At 36.8% G+C, this 25149-nt stretch overlaps 1 protein-coding gene across 1 annotated transcript in view; it reads left to right on the top strand.

Annotated features, from left to right (window-relative positions):
- The window catches only part of LOC135476182 (protein phosphatase PTC7 homolog), a 40546-nt gene extending 16341 nt beyond the window's left edge, over positions 1 to 24205 (top strand). Inside the window, exons 3-6 of the mRNA XM_064756116.1 lie at positions 15318 to 15516; positions 16991 to 17114; positions 18402 to 18531; positions 18839 to 24205. Of these exons, the coding sequence (XP_064612186.1) occupies positions 15318 to 15516; positions 16991 to 17114; positions 18402 to 18531; positions 18839 to 18918 (533 nt within the window). The 3' untranslated portion in view covers positions 18919 to 24205. The remainder of the gene's footprint in view (positions 1 to 15317; positions 15517 to 16990; positions 17115 to 18401; positions 18532 to 18838) is intronic.
- The last annotated feature ends 944 nt before the right edge of the window (positions 24206 to 25149 follow it).

The raw sequence follows: 25149 nt of genomic DNA, 5'->3' as shown, positions 1-25149 counted from the left end.
GTCTAGCTTCAGAATATGTTTTGTCTTTGTCATGAAATAATGAAATTGGCTCGGAGGGAAAACTTCTTAGTTTTGCCATCCAGGCATAAGGGCTTGTGAATCCTAGTGGTTGTGTTACATGTAGCTGTATACTGATGTAGATAAAATAGCAGTGCTTTGGTGACCATCCTGACGGGAGACACTGTAATTCTTCAACCTTTTGAAGTGTTTATGTGTTCAAGTGTTTATGTGTTCAAGTGTTTATGTGTTCAAGTGTTTATGTGTTCAAGTGTTTAGGTGTTTATACTGTGTTGACTGACAAAATTGTACTTTTTGTGAAGCCCTGAAACTGATCAATGCAACCAATGTAGTTTAGTTTCCAAAATCAAATTAAGAATGTCCATAAATTGCACTGAAAGTTGTTCTTTCATGTGCAAAAAGGTTGAAAAGCTTGTTAATGTGTTTTCATGTATTTGGGCAAAATACATGTATTAATTGTAGTGACAGGAGGCACTGTCATTCTTCAACCTTTTTGCATGTTTGCAAGATATTTACTCCACTTTAACTGACAAAATTGTACTTTTTGTAAAGCCCTGTAACCAATCAGTCCAGCCAATGTAGTTTTGTCTCCAAAATCGAATTAAAAATGTGCATAAATTGCACTGAAAGTGTCACTTTCATGTTCCAAAAAGGTTAAATAATTAGGGTGGTTAATGTATTTGTACACAATACTTTGGACATCAACCTGTTGTTCTGGCCATGCCTTATTTATTACTGTTCAACAGTATTAGCTCAGTGAATTCAGAATTGTTATTCAGGGTGTAAAACTGTGTTTATTTAGATATGAAAATTTTGCTTCACTTTTTGTCAAAAATCAAGCCAAGAAAATGTGGCTATGACCATATTTATCCACTGTAAAAGAGCAGAAAGTTTTGAGTCAGATTTGGACACCTCTGCTACCGAATGTTATGCTGTTCGGCATCTTTGTTGAAGGGTTAGTGTTGAAAACATTTTAGAAGTACATGTACACTACATGTATGGAAGAATATTAAAAGGAAATAAGGTAAAAGGTAAAAGAATAATGAAATCAGATGACATGAAAATTTTATGACAGAATTGTTGTAATTTAATATTTGATTATTAAGAATTTAAGACTTAAGGCAATTAGACAGCTGAAGATTGACAAAAACGACTAGCCTAGTAATCAAATTGTAAAGAGCAGAACTGTAACAGCGGTAGAAGTGACATTGGTGTAATATTACACGAAGGAAATGTTGTATTACTGCTTTTATGCTGTCATGTATCTTTTGAATGCGGAACATGTGCAATGCTAGAAAAATAGGACCATTTGAGAAGAACGGTCCTTGATGCATACAAAATAGGCCAATCTAAACACATTAATAACTGTTCATTTTTTGCCTATACTGTGCCTGCCTGATTTAAAGTCAGTTGGCTGAAAACCTGTAGCTTCGTATGACATATTGGAAAAATACCTAAAGTGGAAATGTGTCTACATCTATGTTACAAAGACATTGCTCAATCATCTCAGAGGACAAGTACGTGTTAATTCATTCCATCAAGGTCATGTATTCCATCACCGATTGTTTTGTTTTTTTGTTTGTCTGTCTGTATGTATGTGCACATCTAAGTTTGTGTCCCAGTGTTAAGTATATGTATTTATCTGTACCTGGCTGTCTTTAATTGGCCTGTGTGTTGCATGGCTAGCACAGGTATACCAGTCTGGTTTTAATGACTTACCACCTGGGATCAAAGTACAAGCTGCATCCACATGTAAATACATTACCTTGTCAGTGTACAGGCCAGTAGACTTCAGGCTCACCCCAAGCTACATGCATACATGTACGAATGCTTCTCCAGGTTCACATGTACGTGTGGTCTGTGGCTCACATCTTTTTCTCAAGTACATGTACTTAGAGGTATTTTTTTTTTATGACCTGAAGGTCCGTCAAGGTTAACTGTTCTCATTTTTTGCCCGACTCTGAGCCATGGCAAATCGGTTCTTGCACTGAATTCCTCTAATACTATACTTCTTGTAGCTTGCAGATTTGGTTCCTGCTGAACTAAACATGGTTATTTAGAGGGGTTTCCCCCTTGCCCTAACATGACAGTAACACAGATGATACAGAATTGATTAATGCACTCGCCCTGCCACGAGCCGATACAATATACATACACAGACCAAATGATCCTTTGTGATCATAGGTCGTCTTCATGTGACTGAAAAATTGTTAAGTACGACGTTAAACCCCAAGCACTCACTCACTCATCATAGGACTGAAAAATTGTTAAGTACGGCGATAAACCCCATCACTCAATCACTCACTCATCATAGGACTGAAAAATTGTTAAGTACGGCATTAAACCCCAAGCACTCACTCACTCATCATAGGATGGAAAAATTGTTAAGTATGACGTTAAACCTCAAGCACTCAATCACTCACTCATCATAGGACTGTTAAATACGGTGTAAACCCCAAGCACTCACTCACTCACTCATCATAGGACTGAAAAATTGTTAAGTACGACGTTAAACCCCAAGTATACATACATGTACAACACATGAAGTGTAATTATTTGGTGTCATTGGTTGCTAGGCAGTTGCATGTACATAGTTACAAGGTAGATTCCTACACATCAGAGCATCTCCTAATTGCTCTGCCAGTAAACACACTGTGCACACCATTCAGTATTGTATAGGTACTCTGAATATTGCCCTATGTGAATTCAAAGGTAGAAGAAATATTGCTGATACCCCAGTACCAGTGAGACTTGCAGGTTTGAAAGCATTCTTTTCATTGGCTAATGCTCTGTTTCGACAGACCAGTGATTACTCGTGTGATAATTCTTCCTGGCATGGAAATGTACGTGTTTGATTTTCAAATTGATGATTTGGATATTCATTCAGAATCTTTGTGTCTTTTGAAAGTAATGTAGGAGCTATTCCATTTAAATTACATGCATATGTGTTTAGAACATTTTGATTAAGTGTTTACTTATTTAATTGATTGCTAGTGTATGCCTTCAAAGAGGTTATTGCATTTTTAGGGTGACCATTGTGAAGCATAGGTTATAATTGAGGTAGCCTGGGTGAAACTATGGTGCCTTTGGAAAACAACAGCCAAAGCAGGCGTACCTTTTTATTCAAATAAAAAAAAAACAAAAAAGAAACGGCAGTTCAAGATGGATTTGAACTCACAACCTGTTAGGGTTTTTATGACCTTGGGAGACTGGGCTGACTGGCCAGACTGGGCTGACTGGCCTGACTGGCCAGAGATATATGTATAACATAAACTGTAACACACACATCAGTGTACAAAGTATAGGATTGAAAAGCAAGGTGTCTATTCAAAGTGTAAAGAGATGTTGAATTGCCTGCAGAGCTATTTTGATGTGTTACATGTACGTTTTATAGGGCTCATTGACTGTTTATTGGTGGTGTCCTGAACAGCAAGTGATCCATTAACTGTTGCTATTATTGCCGGCAGAAGATGAAGGTTGGATGCTTAACATGTTTAACATGCTTAAAGGCTTAGTCCTTTCCTATCCGAGTAACTCTACATCTGTATTCATGAGTTAATGGGTCCCATTAGACTTTCACTGAGTTCTAGCTTCCCCTGTGAGCTGAATGTGTCTTTCTGGTTTCCATCTATTATTTAAACATTGATGAAATACCAGGATTCTCTTAGTAGATGGTAAATTTTGGTATCAAAATACATACAAGTACACATATATTTCACTTGTGTTTATATGTAAATGTCATCGCTTTGTATTTGACCTTTGACTTTAACACAATTATTTCATTTTATTCCAAAGGACTTATTGATACATGTACATATACATTGAATTTAAACAATAATAGAATATTGACCAAAAATGTAAGCTTTCTGCCTTGATCACAATCCCTGTAATGGAAATGTTATCTGCATATAGATGTTCTGTAAATTATCTACAATTTCATTGAATTTTTTCATGAATTGCCAAGATGTCCAGAAGGTAAATGTACCTTACCTGGTGAAAAATCATGGGTAGTAATATGTGATTTACATGTATTGTGTAAAATCTCGTACAAATTGACATGATTTTCCACCATTTTAGTACTGCAGGGTGATTAATTAATGAATAAATTCCATGAAATTCCACATGTATAAGGAGGGCATTTTGGTGTATTATGGTTGGCAGTCACGGTAAACCTGGTACTGCCTTTCTGGCATGATTGTTAAGTCTGAGAAGACACTAATTTGGCTAGATCGTGGTGACTTCTGATCAGTAAGACCTCTTCATCTGCTTGATGTTTGCCTCAAAAACTCTTCCCATTGTAGACGTGTTGTGTTCTTTTTTTTTTGCTTTTTCGTATTTCTGGTCTTCTGGCATGATCGTTAAGGGTGAGAAGACAGTAGGCTAGATCATGATGACTTCTGATCAGTTGTACATACATGTACATGTAGCTACATGATGTTTGCCTCAAAAATTCTTCCCATTGTAGACGTGTTGTGTTTTTTTTTTTTTTTGGCTTTTTCGTATTTCTGGTCTTCTTTGTCTTCTGGCATGATCATTAAGGGTGAGAAGACAGTAGGCTAGATCATTATGACTTCTGATCAGTTGTACATACATGTACAGCTACATGATGTTTGCCTCCAAAACTCTTTCCATAGGAGAACTATTGTCTTATTATTTGGTTTATGGTATTTCTGGTTCTTTGTCTTCTGGCACTGTAGTAGGGTGAGGGGACAGTAGGCTGATGGCATTTTGATAAGTGATAGTTTGTACGTCTGCATGTTTTGTGTCTGAAGATTGCACTTCCCACTCAGCAGATGTTATGAAAGTCACGTTTCCCCCAAAGGATTCCATACTGATGGTAGTGATAACGGTGTAAACAATTCAATTCTGTAATGCTTATTCGTCCCTGATGACATTCGCATCAGATATGAAGCTTGGCGGTTAATGTACAGTTTGCCTTGGTTGCACATGTGCATTTATTGTAAATGGTTATGAAACATTATATTTTCTTTAGCAATTTGTAAATAAATTTTGGTCCGGAGATTTGCATCAGGGCTTGAATAAGGTGAATAAGAAAATCTTGGATAAACTCCACAGAAAAATGGCTGCCTAATATGCTAAAAAAGACCTACATTATTACATGTAGGGTTTGCAAGTATTCCAAGCCCAGTTTGTTAGCACAACTACAAAAAATGAGACAATTTAAGCAGAAAATTGCCACTGGTCCTATTTTCCATTTTAAAATTAGTAGGTTGTTTATGACATGGCTAAGTGCTAGCTACCATGTACATTGGAGTCTTGGCCTTCTTTTATTTGCCAGCGACAGGCTGCCATTCCAAGCCATCTCATGCAGTCTTATGTATGAAAATTAGATTGATTAATTTCTAATGTTACCAGACAAAATGACTCACGAAAGCTCTAATGTTTAACTAGGTGTTCTTATCTTCATTGTGACATTATTGGAAAATTCATAAGATTTTAGCTACACAACTATGCCCTTCAAGCATTGTTAACAACTTTGTCGTATTGTATAATATGCTCTTCCCAGATGCCTTCTGTAACAATACACAGATTAGTAAAGGAAGATAATACATCAATATAAACCTCAGCTGTAATTCTCAAAATCATGTGTTGTATTTGCACTGGTTGAAATAATTTTTCAAATACAAAGATTGAAAATCAGAAGTGATGATGGTGCTCTTGATTTTGCATTCTGAATTGTTCCATGTATGACAGGAAAAATGCACAGTTTTATAGTGGAACAACTGGCTTGTGTATGCACCTTACCCCTCCCCCCCTTCCAAACCCCCTCCTCCCCACATGCACACTCACTCTGTATGCCTGTCTGCTCACCAATGATTATAGAAGTTGTAAATAATACATCTGTGCACTCCACAGCTTTTTCTGGCATGGGTGATGGATGCTATAGCTTTCAGTGTACATGTAACTGTAACACCGATCTTGATGGTGTCAGTCGTGTCGGTGGGAAGGAAATGATGGTTGTCTATTGAACCCCTGACTGAACTCTAACACGCTATAACGACATCAATAAGAGAAAGTCTTGTCATGAAAGTTTTTATTTGGAATGGGAAGACGAAATTTGATTTGTCCGCTGTATGCAATCATTTATATCTCTTCACTGTAATTTCAACCTTTTCACAGTTGTGATAATTAGATGGCGTTATGGTTTCTGTAAATTTGAAACGGTAAGTTGTTACTGATACATAATACATGTACCAGCCACGAAAGGCCTTGCAGTATCATCAGTTATCATTATTATGCATTAATTCATTCTGTTTGATCTGGCTATAAAATAGAAATGATAATGATGAGTGTAATGTTCCACCAAAGAGTTGTGCTTTATCAGCCTAACGCTACATGTAGCTCAGAATGAAGCTCTATAGGAAAAGGCTGAAGATTCAAGAACAACTATGAAGTAGTTTCATTAAATTTATTTATTTATTTTATCAGTGTTTTACGCCGTACTCAAGAATATTTCACTTATACAACGGCGATCAGCATTATAGTGGGAGGAAACCGAGCAGAGTCAAGGGGAAACCCACGACTATCTGCTGGTTGCTGGCAGACCTCACAGCTTCATTAAAGGAGAGGAAAACATGTAAATGATGGAAATTTCATATGAAAGGTGTGACAAGTTGTTTGTAGATATGGTCTTAAATGTTTTTTTTTTTTTTTTTGTTTTATTTTTCATCACGAAGAAAAAGACATCAGAAAATAATTTTGGTATGGTGGTTTCATGTTTTTTACAAAATAAAGTTCCATATTATAATGTGATAAATGTCTAATAAATTTAATTGAATGTAAATTTGCTGTTTATATCTAAAGATATGCATTAAATCTGAATTATTGTAATATTTAGAAATATATTATCAATGTAAATATGATCAAAATACTGGTTTAAAACAATTGTCAGGAACAAAGTTCAAATCCAAGCCCAACTTGAATTATTGGATATGAGTCACATCCTTATTTAATACTTTATTATGCAGAGATGATACATACCAAGATATGGTTCCAAATACCAATCAGGCAAAAATTATTTTTATGTATTCTTTTATCCTTAAAGAAAAATCAGAAAAAAATATTGATCATATTGACAAATAATTTTTCATATTCTTTCGCCTGAAGTTTATTTAATTTTTACACATTCTCCAACTTAGGCGTGGCAGTTGCTCTGTCTTTGTTTTTGAATGAATCTTGATAAAGACAGCAACATCAATCTTGTATTAAGATGTTGCAAAGGTTATGGGTTGGGTTGGTTTTTGAAACTTGTTGGCCATTGTGTCAGGAAACAATGTATCCTAGCAGCTCAAGCAAACACAGTTGTTAGTTCAGGTCTTTGGTTTTCTGTACTATTGTTCCACGTACATGTATATTAACTCTTACCCACTCCTAGTGGAAAGCGAAATGTTTTTACTGTAAATTAATTGTGACTGAGCAATGGGGGAACTCGTTTGCCAAGGTGTTTTTTTCGTACATTGACCACCACCGATTACATCAGTGAATGTCACTTTTCACTCATATCAGAAAATCTGGGGATTTTTGCAAAAGAGCGTAGAATTGATAAGACTCGAATGATCTGTGGTGGTGATAGTAATTTTCAGCCTGGAGTCTGAGTTCTGTGGAACAACAGATGTTTCCAATCTTTGATCTTCGCTAAGCTAATGAGAATCTGTACAGAGAATCTGTGGGAGAGTGTCTGTACACATCAGCACCTGTATTTTGACCACCAGCAGATCACCCTAGGGTTCGACCAGTGTCACAGTGCAAACACAGCAACATGTGTCAGCATGAACTTTTGTCAGCGTGGGTTGAATGTACCTCAAGGGCATTGTTGATGATAAGGGCCAGTTGACCCTTTTTTGTTCCAAAACATTGTACCTGATCTGAATTAGGCAGAAACCAGAGGAAGTAAGTTACACATATTTACGTATTAAGTATGGTTACACATGGAGGCCTACTTTTTTTTTTTTTTGGCCTTTGGCCTGTGGCCTAATTTTGACTATTAACCATGATGTACTGCAGTAGTATTTTTTGCTTTAGCCTAATTTTGACTATTAACCATGATGTATGGAAGTGGTATTTTTTTGCTTTGGCCTAATTTTGACTATTTGCCATGATGTACTGAAGTGGTATTTTTTTACTTTGGCCTAATTTTGACTATTAACCATGATGTACTGAAGTGGTATTTTTTTGCTTTGGCCTAATTTTGACTATTTGCCATGATGTACTGAAGTGGACTTTTTTTGCTTTGGCCTAATTTTGACTATTAACCATGATGTACTGCAGTAGTATTTTTTGCTTTGGCCTAATTTTGACTATTAACCATGATGTACTGCAGTAGTATTTTTTGCTTTAGCCTAATTTTGACTATTTGCCATGATGTACTGAAGTGGTATTTTTTTTACTTTGGCCTAATTTTGATTATTAGCCATCATATACTGTAGTGTTATTGGCTAAAGGAACTGAAAACCCTTTCAAATATTGATTTTATTCCCTGAATTATATTTTAATTTTGAATGAAGAAGTTAACTTCTTTGTTGGCCAAGAACCCAGTACAACAAAACTACATGTATTGCAGAATATTAAAAAATTAATTGTTTCTTCTCTTGTAACTTATGCATGAAAGTTATGTATAGTTAACTAAGTGTACTGGATAATTTTTTAAAAGATTTCATAAGGAATGCATTATTATGAAATTAAGGACACAACACACAATTATGTATTTGTTTTAATGTGCATTTCTAAAGCTGCGAACATTTCCTTACTGTCAACATTGAGTATTACATGTTTGCACAAATTGGTGAGGGAAATGTGTGTGTATATGTAAGCACATGTGTAGATATGATAAACAGGAGTGAGCCTACAAGTCCCGCCCAGGCTGGCTTCCTCTCCAGTCGTACAAGGGAAGGTCTGTCTGAAGGTCTGTGTGTGGATGGTTATGGGTTTCCCTCTGGTGCTATATTCAGCTCCCTCCCACCATAATGGTGGCCGCCGTCGTATAAGTGTAATATTCTTGAATGTGTTCATAAACCACCAATCAGATAAATAAATAAATAAATTTACGTCTGCTAGGAAGATACTATGTAGAAAATCTCACCAAAATGAGAAATATACGCTTGGCTTCTGGATGCATGGACAGGCAAAATGTTGATTGTAACTGACCTTGAGATACTGCTATGCACACATACGTGTATATGTAGTGCAAATTGTATTTATTTGGTAAGAAAAATATACATTCAGGTATATGGTACGAGAATAAAATGTTGTATTAAGGTACATGTAATGTCCAGCAATTCTGAGCACTGTTTTATTCCTGATATCCAAGAACAGTGCTGTTGGCATCTGTTAATTGACATGTAGTTTAAGGTAGGTATTGACCTTGTCAGCAGTTGAGATAGTAACCTGCAGCATGAGAGTGTTGGATATCTATACTAAAGGCCTAGAAGCCTGTATCTGGCTATACCTGTGTTTGTTGTTGTTACCCCAGTCGGAGCTATGTGTGCTCCAATTCCTTGCCACCTACACACTGCCTGTGGCCCAGTTTGTTTAGAGCCCCGAGATAAGGCTAACCCCCTCCCCACCTGATTATCCACACTGGCATTGATCCAGGTGTGTGAAGGACACTATATGGACGTGTATGTATACTCAGGGTATAACATACTGAAAGTTATCGACCAGATGTTTAGCTGGGAAAATTCACCTGAGGTGTCCAAAAATCACACCTGTAAGGCATGCTTGAAGAGGTTACGTACGAGAGATTTTTGGCAAAAAATTGACCAGCGCAAATCCAAGCAAATTTTTTCCTGTTATTTTGGAATAGCTGAAATAATTACCTTTCACAAAATGTCACCTAGGTCTGTTCTTGAGTCTTGTTACTGTTCAAAGTCATCAATCAAAATAAAAAAAGCAGGCCGCATTATAACTTCACAAAAAAAATTTTAAATCATTTTAACAATATAAATACGAGTAGTACAGGTTTTACTGAGAGGCAATAATTTGAGCTATTTTGGGTAAATACAGAAAATTGGATTTGATTAGCAAATATGGATTTTTGCAAAAATTTCTGGACAGCTGTCTTGGGTTGCATGCATCTAGATGTTAATAAGCAGGCTTAAGTAGGCAAAAATATGACTGACAGTGCTGAGTCAATGTGTCAAAAGGTGACGAAGCAGATGGCTCTGCTGAATTTATGGATGAATGAAACCTTTATTTAAGGAGGGTAGCTCTGTCAGATTTAACAATTTGCTCTTCCCAGAGAACATTAAACAGGTACAAACAGTATATGCAATTCCATTCTTTAAAAACATGAAAACAGTCAGTAATACATCACTATATATATCAGCTTATATAAATTTCCTGGTTGAAATAATTTTTCAAATAATGTGATTTAATTGTAGGAAGTGATAGTGCTGTTTGGATTAGACACTGTGCTTTGTAATAATGTTCCCTTTTCATATGAATACTGATATTCCTGTACTGTCCAGTTATTGTTGCTCTGGGCTATGTCCCTTGATATGAAAAGCAACCAGGTACATAGATGTATAAAGCATTATAACCAGCTACATGTACCTTCTCTTACGAGAAACGTCGCAAATTCATGTCCCACTCAAATTGGTTTTGTCTGATGGGGGATAACATTAGTTACATTGTTACCCAATATGAGGGTTACTGACACCATATAGTTTGTATCCTGTCACAGATTTATCCTGCAAAGCACCCATCAATTCAATTTCAAGAATGATGTATAGACTATCGAACAAAGGGAGATAACCTAGTCAGCAGGCACATATATTACTTCATAGACGGCAGGATACAGGAGAATACACGTCTCCCATGTGACCGTAGCTGTACAATGAAAATTTTGTCTGATGCAGGATTAAGGCCCTAGGTACATGTAGCTTAACCATTAAGCAAGCCACAGGGTTGAATACGTAAACTTTCCTATTAGCCAAATTTCAAGGGCTAAAGTTTTGTGGACTTTTTGGTGATGAGATATCAGTCATTTACATTTTGCACACTTCTCTTGTACCAGTGTTTGATGGTTGCACTTATTCTGTGCATGCATTTATCATGGGAGGAATGCCTGTGTTGAAGGGCTGAGTGACATCTGAAGGAGATTTAGTTATCAGACATCTTTGACCCTGAGAGTTTCACAGTTTACTGACAACCTCCTTGTCTTTGGTGTATTCCCGTGTCTGTTGTATGCTATCAGGCTGTCATTGTTGTTGTTGTTTTGAGTGTTCTATGTCCTTTGATTTATGTAGTTACTGTAAATCTTCAACCTTTTCAGCCTCTGAAGAAGTTTTCTCCAGGGCAAGTTAAGCATACAGTTGTTGTGAAAATGGGGCTAAAATGACCTGTTCATGTCAAAATGCAAACTTTCGAGTACTGTGGAGGTCATTTCTCTACATAGTTCTTTCAGAATGTTTGATAGTGGTTGCACACGCAGTTGAAAAGTTAAAGAAATAGGATTATTGCTTAATCTTGTACTTCAGGATTGGTCACTTTCATGATGATTGTTTTTATGGGTAGAGAAAACTGATGTGCCCGGCGTAAACCCAGAACCTTTGGCAAGTTATTGACAAAATTTCTTACATGTGATGTACAGAGATTAGACTGTGCAAACGGCCACACAAGCAGTGTTGACCACAACCATTGAGAGTGGGGAAATCCACAGTCTGCACCTTGTGATTGAAAAAATACATTTAGGCTATTTCACATATATATCCACAGAACCTATTATTTCAGTTGCTAGAAACCATGGGAAAGCTCTTTTTTTTTAATTTTATTTAAATTTTGGTATATGTACATTTACATGTAATTATCACAGAATAGGTGTAATTTTCCTTGCCATCATCGGAATATGTGTATAACTTAAAAATGATTCTTTTGCTTTTTGTTATATTTTATGTTTGTGTGTGTGTGTATGTGTGTGTGTGTGTGTGTGATTGAGTGAGTTGACCGATACATGTATGTGTATGTAAGGTAGGAGAGGTTTCTAAATAGAGAGAGGGTCTCATAGTATTACAGGTGTAACTGGCATGTATCCAAGTGGTAAATTGCCAATAGACCCTTGCACCTGTAATTGTGGACGTGTCTAGTGGGATCAGCTTTCTGATCTGATAGCAAATACATGTATACGTGGAAAGTAAGTCACATGGACTTCACATTTTGGAGTGTCATAATCGGGTCAGATCTGGTGAGACATTCACAGGTGTATATGTATGTGTACTACTACAAGAATTTAATGGCAAATCACCTTTGTGAAGTGCAGTAACAATGTAAAATATCGTCCATTACAAAAGTTGCACATTTTCCCCGATTCCGAGAGTTCTTTTGATCTTAGGAAGATGTTTTGAGGCGTGTATGGAAGGCAGGATTAAATCCTACTGGAAATGTGTATGTTTCAGCAATAAAAAGTAATAATTTATGACTTTTATTTTCCTGTTAAATGACACCTTTCCGGGGGAGAAATTTCGGGTCATTTATCATATGTGAAGGCTGTGAGTTTTTTGATGAAGGCTCAACAATGCATACAAATTATTATTTAATTACCTACACCATTCCAATCAACCATTCGAGTACTACTGCAGACGTTGGCCGTCTGTGCCTTGCTCAAGTTACATGCCGGAATTGTGTAATGTATTCAATATGTACATTGTGTATGGAAGTCATGAGTTGTTAATGAAGTCCAAGGGTACCTCGGAAAGTTCACAGTGTATACTTAATTGCTTCCCATGGTGTTTAAATTGGATGAAATCAGTGTGTTGTGTTTCTGGTCCATTTCTATATATGTAGACTGGCTGACCTTACCAGGGATGAATGGTTTTAATACTGTATAGTTTATTATCCTTATCACTGAAAAGTTAAATTACTTCCAAGTTGACATCAATTGTAATTCAGTGTTGTGTCATGGCAGTTTGGTTTTATTATATGAACAACAAATTTCAGTACTTCAGTACCCCATAAACTTGCTTACTGGTGTGGACTGGCTGTAAATGTTTTTAGTGTCCAAAAACACTAAACGTTTACAATTGCATTGAATGTTTTTGGAAAGTAAATACATTTACAGATAATGAGTGAAACAAAATGTGGAAGTAATTTTATGAGGTTTATCAGACTTTCATATTGATTTATTTATACATGTATATTTGATGGGTGCTTTACACCATACTCAACAATATTTCACTTGTATAACGGCGTCCAGCATTATGGTGGGAGGATCCGCGGGTTGCAACTGGAGACAATTTAAAGATTGTGAACGCATTCAGTACATGCAAATGTTAACGAAGAGAATGTGAAAACATGTTGGTGTTTTAAGAGGTTTAAACATCTGCCTCGTAGGCTAGATACAGATCAAGGCTTGATCGCGATTCAGGCCATGATTCAATCCTGATTCAGGTCATGATTCAATCCTGATTCAGGCCATGATTTAATCCTGATTCAGGTCATGATTCAATCCTGATTCAGGTCGTGATTCAATCCTGATTCAGGTCATGAATCAATCCTGATTCAGGTCATGAATCAATCCTGATTCAGGTCGTGATTCAAGCCTGATTCAGGTCGTGATTCAAGCCTGATTCACTCCTGATTCAGGTCATGATTCAATCCTGATTCAGGCCATGATTCAATCCTCATTCAGGTCATGATTCAATCCTGATTCAGGCCATGATTCAATCCTCATTCAGGTCATGATTCAATCCTGATTCAGGTCATGATTCAGTCCTGATTCAGGTCATGATTCAATCCTGAATCAGGCCATGATTCAATCTCATTCAGTCATGATTCAATCCTGATTCAGGTCATGATTCAGTCCTGATTCAGGTCATGATTCAATCCTGATTCAGGCCATGATTCAATCCTGATTCAGTCCATGATTCAATCCTGATTCAGGTCGTGATTCAATCCTGATTCAGGTCGTGATTCAGTCCTGATTCAGTCCTGATTCAGTTCATGATTCAGTCCTGATTCAGGCCATGATTCAATCCTGAATCAGGCCATGATTCAATCTTGATTCAGGTCATGATTCAATCCTGATTCAGGCCATGAATCAATCCTGATTCAGGTCGTGATTCAAGCCTGATTCACTCCTGATTCAGGCCATGATTCACTCCTGATTCAGGTCATGAATCAGTCCTGAATCAGGTCATGATTCAGTCCTGATTCAGGCCATGATTCAGTCCTGATTCAGGTCATGATTCAATCCTCATTCAGGTCATGATTCAAAAAACTTTTCAAGGCTTTGTGAAAACTAAATCAAACATAATCATAACATAATCATATGTTTAAATAAGCAAATTTCCGCTTCATAACTGCCTCTTTTGAACAGTTGCATCATGCAGATAATGATTACCAAATCCACTCATATGTTTTAATAATTTGAAATGTATGTTCATTAAATTATTCAATCAGAGCATGAGAGCCTCCGTGGCCGAGGGGGTTGGTACCTCAGGTGACCCATGAACCTCAACAGTGCCATCGGTGTGAGTTCAAGTCCGACTCATGGTGGCTTACGGCATGAAACACCAATCAAATAAAGAAGTAAATCAGTTGGAGCAGGGGACTTCATGGCTGTGGTGGTTACCATGCCAACGGGTGGTGTGCAATGACCCTGGAGTCTCTCACCAATGCGGTCACCGTGGGTTCAGGCTCATGCTGGATGGTCGTGCATTTCCCCCTGGCTCTGCCTGGTTTCTTCAAACCATATTGCTGGTTGCTGTCTTATAGGTGAAATATTCTTGAGTACAGCTTGAACACCAATTAAGTACATAACTAGATCAATCAGAGCAAGTACTTGGTGACACTAGAGCTGGTGGTATTTTGTGTAATATTGAGTATAAAATGCTGTGTGTTTTCAGGAAACAGTACTGTTTGGTGATATTTTGTGTAATATTGAGTATAAAATGCTGTGTTTTTTTAGGAAGCAGTACTAATGGGTGATATTTTGTGTAATATTGAGTATAAAATGCTGTGTGTTTTCAGGAAACAGTACTGTTGGGTGATATTTTGTGTAATATTGAGTGTAAAATGCTGTGTGTTTTCAGGAAGTAGTACTGCTTGTCTGGTGATATTTTGTGTAATATTGAGTATAAAATGCTGTGTGTTTTCAGGAAGAAGTACTGTCTGGTGATATTTTGTGTAATATTGAGTATAAAATGCTGTGTGTTTTCAGGAAGCAGTACTAATGGGTGATATTTTGTGTAATATTGGGTATAAAATGCTGTGTGTTTTCAGGAAGCAGTACTAATGGGTGATATTTTGTGTAATATTGGGTATAAAATGCTGTGTGTTTTCAGGAAGCAGTACTGCCTGTATCGTGGCACTTCACCGTGAGGAGCGAACAATGTACACAGCTAACCTGGGTGACAGCGGCTTCCTGCTCATCCGTGACGGAGAGGTCATCCACCGCTCCCAGGAACAGCAACACTACTTCAACACTCCCTTCCAGATAGCAGTGGCACCCCCCACCCAGGAGGGACAAGTCCTGAGTGACAGGTCCGTAGTATTTGGTCATAGTGTACATTATGGAGTGGTATTGGACGAGTCCATGTTATCCACACTTCCTTGTCAACATTTACAGAAACACGGAGAGTAAACAATAACACAAGAGCAACCCCACGCCCACCCCCCTCCCCGTGCCCAATGCTTTTGGCATATAAAGTTACCTGCCTTTGCTACTGTACAATGTGAAAAAAATACGGCTCTCAGGGAGCCAGTATCCCTCTTAAGTACAGGACTGTCACGCGGTATGATATGACTGATTTCATTGGACCACGTTTATAGCTGTATAATAAAGAATGGTCATGTGGTGTGATCTGACTGATTTCATTGGACCACATCTATAGCTGTATATTAAAGAATGGTCATGTGGAATGATCCTACTGATTTCATTGGACCACATTTATAGCTGTATATTAAAGAATGGTCATGTGGTATGATCTGACTGATTTCATTGGACCACAGTTATGGCTGTATAATAAAGAATGGTCATGTGGTATGATCTTACTGATTTCTTTGGAGCAGATTTATAGCTGTATAATAAAGAATGGTCATGTGGTATGATCTGACTGATTTCATTGGACCACATTTATAGCTGTATATTAAAGAATGGTCATGTGGTATGATCCTACTGATTTCATTGGACCACATTTATAGCTGTATAATAAAGAATGGTCATGTGGTGTGATCCTACTGATTTCATTGGACCACATTTGTGGCTGTATAATAAAAATGGTCATGTGGTATGATCTGACTGATTTCATTGGAGCAGATTTATAGCTGTATAATAAAGAGTGGTCATGTGGTATGATCCTACTGATTTCATTGGACCACATTTATAGCTGTATAATAGAAGTGACATTCGCATATTTCTTGAATGTGTACATGAACATTTTCTCGACTAAATGGCAGCATGTAAATCGCCAGTGGATACATTTTCAACATTTTAATTTTTTAATATCTTTAGTTTTACTAGATTTTGGGATTGTCTTATGTTTTGTGACAATTTCCAACTCAAGTTGAAATAATGAGTTCCAGTGTGGGGTGCTACGAATTCAGTGTCATTCGCCTTACATGTGTGCTTTGCCAAGAAAGTGGTAGCTCAAATAATTAAATGGAATTACATTGCTTTGGTACATTTACATATATCGTCATATTGTATCTGCAAAATCTGCAGGCCTGCTGCCTGCTTGTTGTTCAAAGCCCAAAGTGGTCTGAATCAATTTTCAGCATTTAATACATACATTGAATACATACAGTATGATATATCCAGAGAGAGAACTCAAGGGAGAGTGAACCATTTACTGTTGTAATGTAGTAAGGTACTAAAGTCCCAAATACTGATTATAGACTTAGAAAAAAAACTTTGTAACTTGTATCATACATGAAAATTAATTTCAGTGACTTTGTCTTACCATTTATGGATTATAAATAAGAGATGTTTTCTTTGTTCTTTTTTTTTTTTTATCAGCCCAGACATGGCAGAAAGCACATCTTTTGGTGTCAAGGAAGGGGACATAATCCTTGTTGGTACAGATGGACTGTTTGACAACTTAAGTGAAGATATGATTCTAAGCCACATAGCTAGATTGAAGGTAGGAACTTCATCTGGCCATGTCCTGTCTATCACATTTTCTTGTCGCTAACGAGTTTGGGTCCACTGTGGTTGGCCTTTTCCGTCTTGTTTTGAAAGACTATTGCTTGTGGAGTATATTTCTGAAGATGAAGTAGCATTCTGTGTACCAGAGGTATAGTGAAAATTCTGAACCTGTCTGTAAATTGTCATTCTTAAAGGAGAAGAAAAATTTAAAAAATGACACTATAGGCTGAAAAGAGCACATTTTTTCCTATCTGGTGGTGCCTGCTGCATAATTTTGCGATTTTTCCTCGCCATACATGCAGAGCTTGAAAACGGCAAAGCTGGCATAAATCTCTGAATCCATCACATCCGCCATCTTTAACACCCGGAAATTTATGCTGGGAGAGTGTTGCCTCTCAGCCAATGAGAGTTGTTAAAACTGCCGTCTTGTTCGTGTAAACTCGGAATCTATGTCCAACATTCCCGTTTCCTGATCGTCAAGCGGAAAACGAACTGTACTGTTTGCTACCTTCTGGGAAGAATTCTACCGGAAATGTACAAACTGCACGTCGGTGGTTTCAGACATCAGTTCTCTTCCCAACACGGAAGACTTTAGGACTAGTTCTTAGGCAAAATGGAGTTGCCCACAGCAAATTTTGGTGCTGACTTTATTTATAATTTATCAACTTTTTTTTTTTGGCATGCACCTGCGAGTAAATGCATACTCTTTTCAATGGTATTTGTCTGATATTAAGGTTTTCTTCTCCTTTAAGACAGAACCTTTCTCTTCATTATGGACCTCCTGTTTCCTGCTTAAAATTTAATGCTCTTTTGAGATTTAAGGTAAATCTATTGTCACAGGCTCAATAAAATTTATCCCACACCTTTCTACCTTCAATTCTGAAGAGCACTCATTGGGAACTAAAGTACAAGCTCTGTATTTAATAGACATATTTACCATAATTTATTTGAATATGGAAAGGTTTTAAGATATTTGCATTGATCAGTAAGCTGAGAGATTTTCTTGAATTAAGTAGACTCGTTACTAACAAATGTAACAAGTAGTGCATTTGCTTGAAAAATTTGCATCCAAAACTAAAGAGGCAAATAAAGATCAAAAAAATCTTCCTGTTGGTGCTGAAACTGATATTTTTCATTCTACCTCCCAAACAAACCTCAAAGTACCTTCTGAGATCAAAAGAACTCTCAAAATCAGGCAATATGGGTGCATTAGACATGGACAAAATTTACTGTTAGATACCTGTACAGTATCTGACTGTTACTATGGTTACTTCACCTGTAGGACCACAGAGAAGAGAGTGTTCAGAAGACGGCGCATGGCATGGCAGACCACGCCCACACCCTCTCCCTAGACCCAGACTACATGTCCCCATTTGCTCTCTCCGCAGTGGACGTAGGCATTGACATCAAAGGTAAGTTGCTACCTGATACCAGTAGTTTTTTGTAGTGAGCAAACAGGAGATTTTTTTCTGTCTCTCTGACGAGAAGAGAGCTGTGTGGAGAACTACAGCACTGTCCAGTTATTGCGGAGTTGAGGAGTCCGAGGTCAGGTTATCTCAGAACTACAGAAACTAAGACTGATGTTCTTCACTTGTTTTGTTCTCACAACTAGAGCAAAAAAAAAAAAAAAAAAGAAATTCATTGTCGCTTTTGTTCCTTGACACATATAATTTAACTGAATTCATTATGTTGTAAATGTTTTTCTGTGTTTTTTTGCAGGAGGCAAGCCAGATGACATCACTGTTGTTGTTGCCCGTGTATCAAATCTTTGTCAGGATGACTTCTCCAGTATCACATGATGTTAGGTTCACCTTAGGAAATATTTCAATTTCTGTAGTTATGTCCCCTTAGATACAAGGACCCACACCAGAGGGCTTCTGTGGTCCATGGAAATAGCATACCTTGTAGTTGAGTGAGAGCCTGGTACATCTGTCTTTGTGTGCGTGCGTTTGTATGATATTAACACTCAAACAAGAGCATCTTGTCACTCCCATCGTAGCATCCGACATTATGCCTTTGATAGGAATTCATACACGAAAAGGAAGTGCGGATCTGTGAACAAAGATTCACTGTGCTCACGGATTAAGCATAGTCATTTTTTTTTTTTTTTTTCCCCAATGTGATCAAACATCATAATACTTGGAACAGATTTCAAGAAGATATATGTGGTGTGGGTTCTGTCTGGGAATGAACTGGTGTATCAGGCTTCGCCGGCTGATCCAGTTTGATAGTGCCCTGTCATTGAGAGGTCCCATCAGGTTTGGGCACATCGAGCAGCCATGAATGCAGCAAGCACTTCTTCTGTAGGGTTACCACACGAACACCACAGCAGTGGCACTGGAATATTTGAACAGTCAACTGTTTTCACTTCAAGTGAAACTGACACAGCCCTTTGTTTTTTGGGGGTTTTTTTTACCACTAACAACCATGTATTCTGACAGCCAGGTTATTTGCTTCAGATACATGTATAAACTGTTCTGTAACAAAAACCTTGGTTTGTCAAGCAGTTGCATGGACCCTTATCCAGTCTTATTAAAGTCGGATAAAGCAGGTGTTACCGGTGCTGTCTTGTTGCAAGCCAGATTTAAAAAAAAAGAAAAAACAGTCACCCTACTATAAGCCTGTCTGCTATTGGACCATTCAAATTATTGCTTCTTTATTTGGGAAGTCATGTGACATCTGTTCTTAAAGAAAGATTGATTGTGATTGGTCAAGTTTGACCTCTCCAACCAAAGGAGGGTCATTTGATGTCACAGTAGATATTATGGTAAATGACCTAAAATTTGGCCCTAAGTTTTAGCTGATTCAAAAAATTCTGTCTATCTTAGAAACGTGTTTTGAGGTTTGCGTTGAAGGTCATCTGGTATCTGTCTCGAAAAATAAAAGTTTCAGCACTGTCATATTTTATGACCTTTTTTTGACTCCGAAAAAGGCTGGGTGAAATTTTAGGGCATTTACCTGATTTTTATGCAGTTTAATAGCAAAAAAGTCTGCATAGGATGTGGCTACTAGAGATGACTTCAGTGAGTTTGAATGCTCTATAGAACCATGATATTATTTTAATAATGCTGCTTGAACAGTTACTGTTGATTCGAATTAGGGCTACGGGTCAATGAACTTGGATGTGTCCAATGATGTGTGGAAACATCCTGGTGAAAGGTCAAGGCAGCTAATTGTGTGTTTGGGACAGGGTAACCAAAATGCTGGAAATATGCCAGCAACATAATTAAAAATCTGAAGAAATTGAATTTCATGCCCAAAGCTAAACAGATGTACATTTGTGGTATCCCCTTGTGAAGAATTGTGTGGAACAAAAAGAGAATCGATTTGTGTTTTAGAAATAGTTGAGTTTTCAGGTGATTTTGGGGAGTTTGTTACTCAGAATGTGTGAGGTTTTGATGTAAAATATGCAGCATTCTATAGACATTAATGAAACAGTGTATTACATTGGTTGTGCAAGTTGGGAGTAAAAAGTTTGTACACATAGTTTTGACGGTTCATGTATTAAAAATATATGACTGAGAAAGTTTTCAGGAAGTCTGAAGACTTTGTTTGGAGATATTATGGGTATTTTCCAGCTCCCACCATTTTGTAAAGTTGGACAATGTGATACAGTGTTGCAGCTGCGATGCTGTTCTGCAGTTTCATTAATCCAGATAATCTGTTAATCAGGAAATGAAATATACATGTACATTAGTTACAAACAGATGTTAAAATTGTCAATTTCTTTATCAACCAGCAGAAATCTGGACATTTCAGGACAAATCGTATTGGGCTGTATGTGTGTGTGAAATGATTAATGCTACAGTTTTGTTGCCATGCATGTATATATAGGCCTATTTTACTTATTAACACTTAAAAGGATTCGTGGACCCTAACTGTTAAATGATGAAGGTAAGTGTTAGTATTCAAGTTAATAATGAAATAGACAAAAAGAAAAAAAGTTTTATTTTGTTAAGCTGCACATTTGCAGTTTTGTTTTTTATTAAATTTTATATGTATTTTTTGTCAGCACTCTGGATTTTAAAAGTGATGTCCAAAGCAAATCAGGATCAGTATAACAAGAATGCTGATGTAGACCCTATACAAACACTTGGATTTAGTTCCAGTCCGAAAGCATTCATCTCCACTGTTTTTCTCCTGATATTTCTTTTGGCAGTGTTAACAATCTGCGTCACTGGCCTAGCTCATTAACTGTCAGGATGTTACCTTAGAATTTCTAAAACCTTACATTTAATGCCATTTGTACCCCTGATTCATCAGCCTGAAAAGCTGTTATGTTTCATGAATCCTTTTAAGTGTTAATTGCAGCAGACAGTTGTCTCCCCTGTCTCCACCTTTGTGTCTCCCTTTCCTCCAAAAGAGGGAGCTGTGTACATTCATCTTGTTACCCATTATCCAACCACAACTGACTATTCCACAGGCATCTCAAGTTCCATTAGAGACTGATGGTAAAACTATGGAATCAATAATTTGCTATTTATTAACAACCTTTGGACATGGAATTTTTCTCTATGCACCGTTGTTATGATCTGTGTTAATTATGTACATAGTGCTGAATTTTGTCAAGTTACTTTGTACAAATAAGTACTGGCATTTTGAAAATGTCTGTCATGGACTGCATGTGTAAAGTAAGGATTCCTGTCACAGATTGTTTTAAAATATGCTAAAAATTAAACATGTGAAAGCCCGGATTTATTCTTGATACAAAGCAAAGAATGCTTTTAAATAATCTGAGGACTGATGGTAATGCCAGACTCGAATCTTGAAATGCTTCTGAACAATTCTCTAGTGACATATTTTGCGTCATTTTAAAAATTTTAACCAGGCCATGAAATATATCCCCGGCAAGTTACTATGATTATTAAAAGTCTTCGATAGTAACTGTAAACCCTCTGTTCAGATTAGGAATTTTTCAATCATTTTTTAAGTGAATATTAAAAAAGCAAAAAAGAAGGAAAAAAAATTAAAATCCAAGAAGGCATGCAGTAATTTAAGAAGAAAGCATCTATACTTTCTTCTCTTGTTTTCGTGGTTACTTTGTCATTACTATGTGAAGATCTGAGAGAAATTCACCAGAAATTTAAACATGCAGGAGATATGCATTTAGACTGAATATTTGAGTACATTTAGATATCTTTGAGGATTAAGTTATACACGTAGTTATAGAGATGTCTGGATGTATGTTCCACGTATGTCTATGTAAACAAATTACAGCAATACATGCACATAATACTGACCGAATCTATGTGTACACTTAAACAACATGCTGTAATTCATCAACCTATTCGCATGTTTCCAAGGTGTTTATTCAAGCGAATTCTGAAGGCATTATTCTGTCCAGACTGATAAAACTACATTGGTTGGGTGGTCCAATTTCAGGGCTTCACAAAAAGTATAATTTTGTCTCCAAAATCAAATAAATAACATTCATAAATTACACTGAAGTTTGCTCTTTCCTATGCGAAAAGGTTGAGGAATTAAGGCACCATAATAAAGTGCAACAGATATAACCAGATGTATTTTTCTGTTACATGAAGGACAAACTTGTTTTTAAAATTGTAATAAACTGTTAGAGCCTTAAGACTTACATGGGAATGTTTCACGAGGAGGATGTTTTTTCAGTTGCATAGTTAATAAATTTCTGTTTATAAACTTATATAAGCTTATAAATAAACTTGGACATTACAAATAGGAAATAAATGAGAAAAACTTACGAATCATCATAATGCTCTTGATTATGTGGTATTTAAGGGGACAGTAATATTACGGTTATTTTAAAGTTGTTTAGTTAGACAGTGTACCTTTACAGCAAACATCAAATTATTACCATGTCTGAATTTGTCAGTTTGCATGCAGAGGAAAATTTGAGCGTAATATTTACAGTTGTAAAACAAAATTACGTGAAAAGCTATTTTATGTTTGCTCAACAGTGTTTAACTTTATTTTCATTTTATTCCTCCCCCCCCCCTCCCCCCCCCCCCATGTCATTCCATTTTCCGGTGTCCATTGTTCGAAGATGAAGTATTGTACTCCCCTGGGCCCAGTTTCACAAAGATGCCGTACATGTATGAGAATCACACATATAGGAGAATGGCAGGGTAATCATGACATACAAAATATCGTACGACAAAAAATGCTGTACACCTTTTTGTGAAACTTGGTCAATTTGTTTTGTGTTAAATATTTCGGTATTATACAAGCATCAATATGTGTGCTTTACTGAAGTGCTTGTGCGAAGTATTCCAATATTTGTTTCTGTACTACGCTTCGATCTCTGAATGAATTCAACTCTGACAAATATGTACACTTGTTAAATTTTTTAAAAAATATCACAAACCTCCATCATGTGCATTAAATTTTCTTTTTTTTTTTTGTAAATTCTGAATTTTGCCATTTTTGGTCAAACCACAGTTACTACAACTGATTGTTTGTTGACCACGATATTAACAGTAGGGGCAAGTTGTGTAAAGTTGTAAAAGCCACATTCGCATTTCCGGCAGCAGTCAAAATTTCGTGAGACCTAGCTCGCTGGATGCCAGTTTTCACTTATAGGTGTCAATCTTATTATATACTACATTAAATACCAGTTTCATTGAAATTTTACATCGCAAATTGTATCTTCATTTGTTAAACAATGGAGAAATTGAAACTTTCAAGTAGATAGTGTTATTTTGAAGTAGGCCTACTTCTGTTTTATTGGCCACGGAAAGCAGCTGCTACCACAACCATGAAAGGTGGTTGTCCGCTACTGGAGCCAATTTGCCCGTAACTTCTATGTTGTGGCGAGTGTATTGGTGTGCTGCCGGTAATCTGAATGTGGTTTATGGAAAGGTAAGCCCAGCTTAAATCTCATCATCGTCTCCTCGCAATACTATGAAAATGGCACTTCAGTCTGGACTAAAAGCTAATACAGGGCTTAAGTCCTAATTACATATCTACACCTTCAAAGAACTAGTCCCTGGCACACACGTTCTCTGTCGTGTTGTTGCTTTCTGGAAAAACACAGACATGTAGGTTGTGTAGTGCACAACACTTGGCCTAAAACCACATGGGTTTCCTCCCACCATAATGCTGGCCGCCGTATAATAAATATAAATATAAATATTCTCAAGTACGGCGTAAAACACCAATCAAATAAATAAATAAATACAACCACATGTATGATTTTAAATCCAACCTGACAGTTACACGTGTGTATGCATATGTTTTGCATACACACTGTCTATTCTATACGAATGGGGTTTATAGCATTTGAGGTTTAGTTGAATATTTCAGCTCCATACGTGTAGCTTAAGACTAGCATGGTTTATTTAGTGGAGAAAGTAACTGAATATGTGTTTGATACAGACTTTAAGTCCAGGCATGAAAATAAAATAGAGACATATCAAGAATATACATGTATGTGGAATGATATACTCAAGATTATGTGCTAGTTGCTTTTATCAGTATTTTTTTTTCTCTAATTTTAGAATAAATATATATGGAAAGAGTTTAAGGTACAAGTACTTGGAATAATGAATTTATAATGAGACTATTTAATACTTGATAATGTGCATGGCTCAAGTAATGCTTTGGATTTAAATTGTGAACATGGGCTCTTCATGTTATTCAGTACTGTTGTTGATAGAGACAGTCAAACCATGGACACTGACAATATTTCCTCAACCATGATGGCTCATAGTGAGAGGTTTTGTTAACAACCCCATTGTGCATTTTATCCTTGTGCTGTTATTATTGCATCTTTTTGTATGGCCAAATGAGGATGTTACTTTTTTTTTATTCATATTCTTATTTTATTCATAATTAGTCTTGACACCTCCCAGTTGGCCCAGGTCTGTTACAAAAATATTTAAACTACAACAACAGCACTATTCCCTCATACATGTGTCACCATTTTGAAGTCATTGCACTTGAAGTACTTTCACTACCAGACTATCCCTAGGGCACCAGCTTACATGAGGCAGTGAGAGATTGTGAGAGACTACAGCTTCAGTCTCTTCATATATCTGTGTATTAACATTCACAAT

Source organism: Liolophura sinensis, chromosome 10 (assembly GCF_032854445.1).
Source record: "Liolophura sinensis isolate JHLJ2023 chromosome 10, CUHK_Ljap_v2, whole genome shotgun sequence".
Lineage (NCBI taxonomy): Eukaryota > Metazoa > Mollusca > Polyplacophora > Chitonida > Chitonidae > Liolophura > Liolophura sinensis.
Note: the sequence above shows the minus strand (reverse complement) of the source record. Positions and strands in the feature narration are given on the sequence as shown.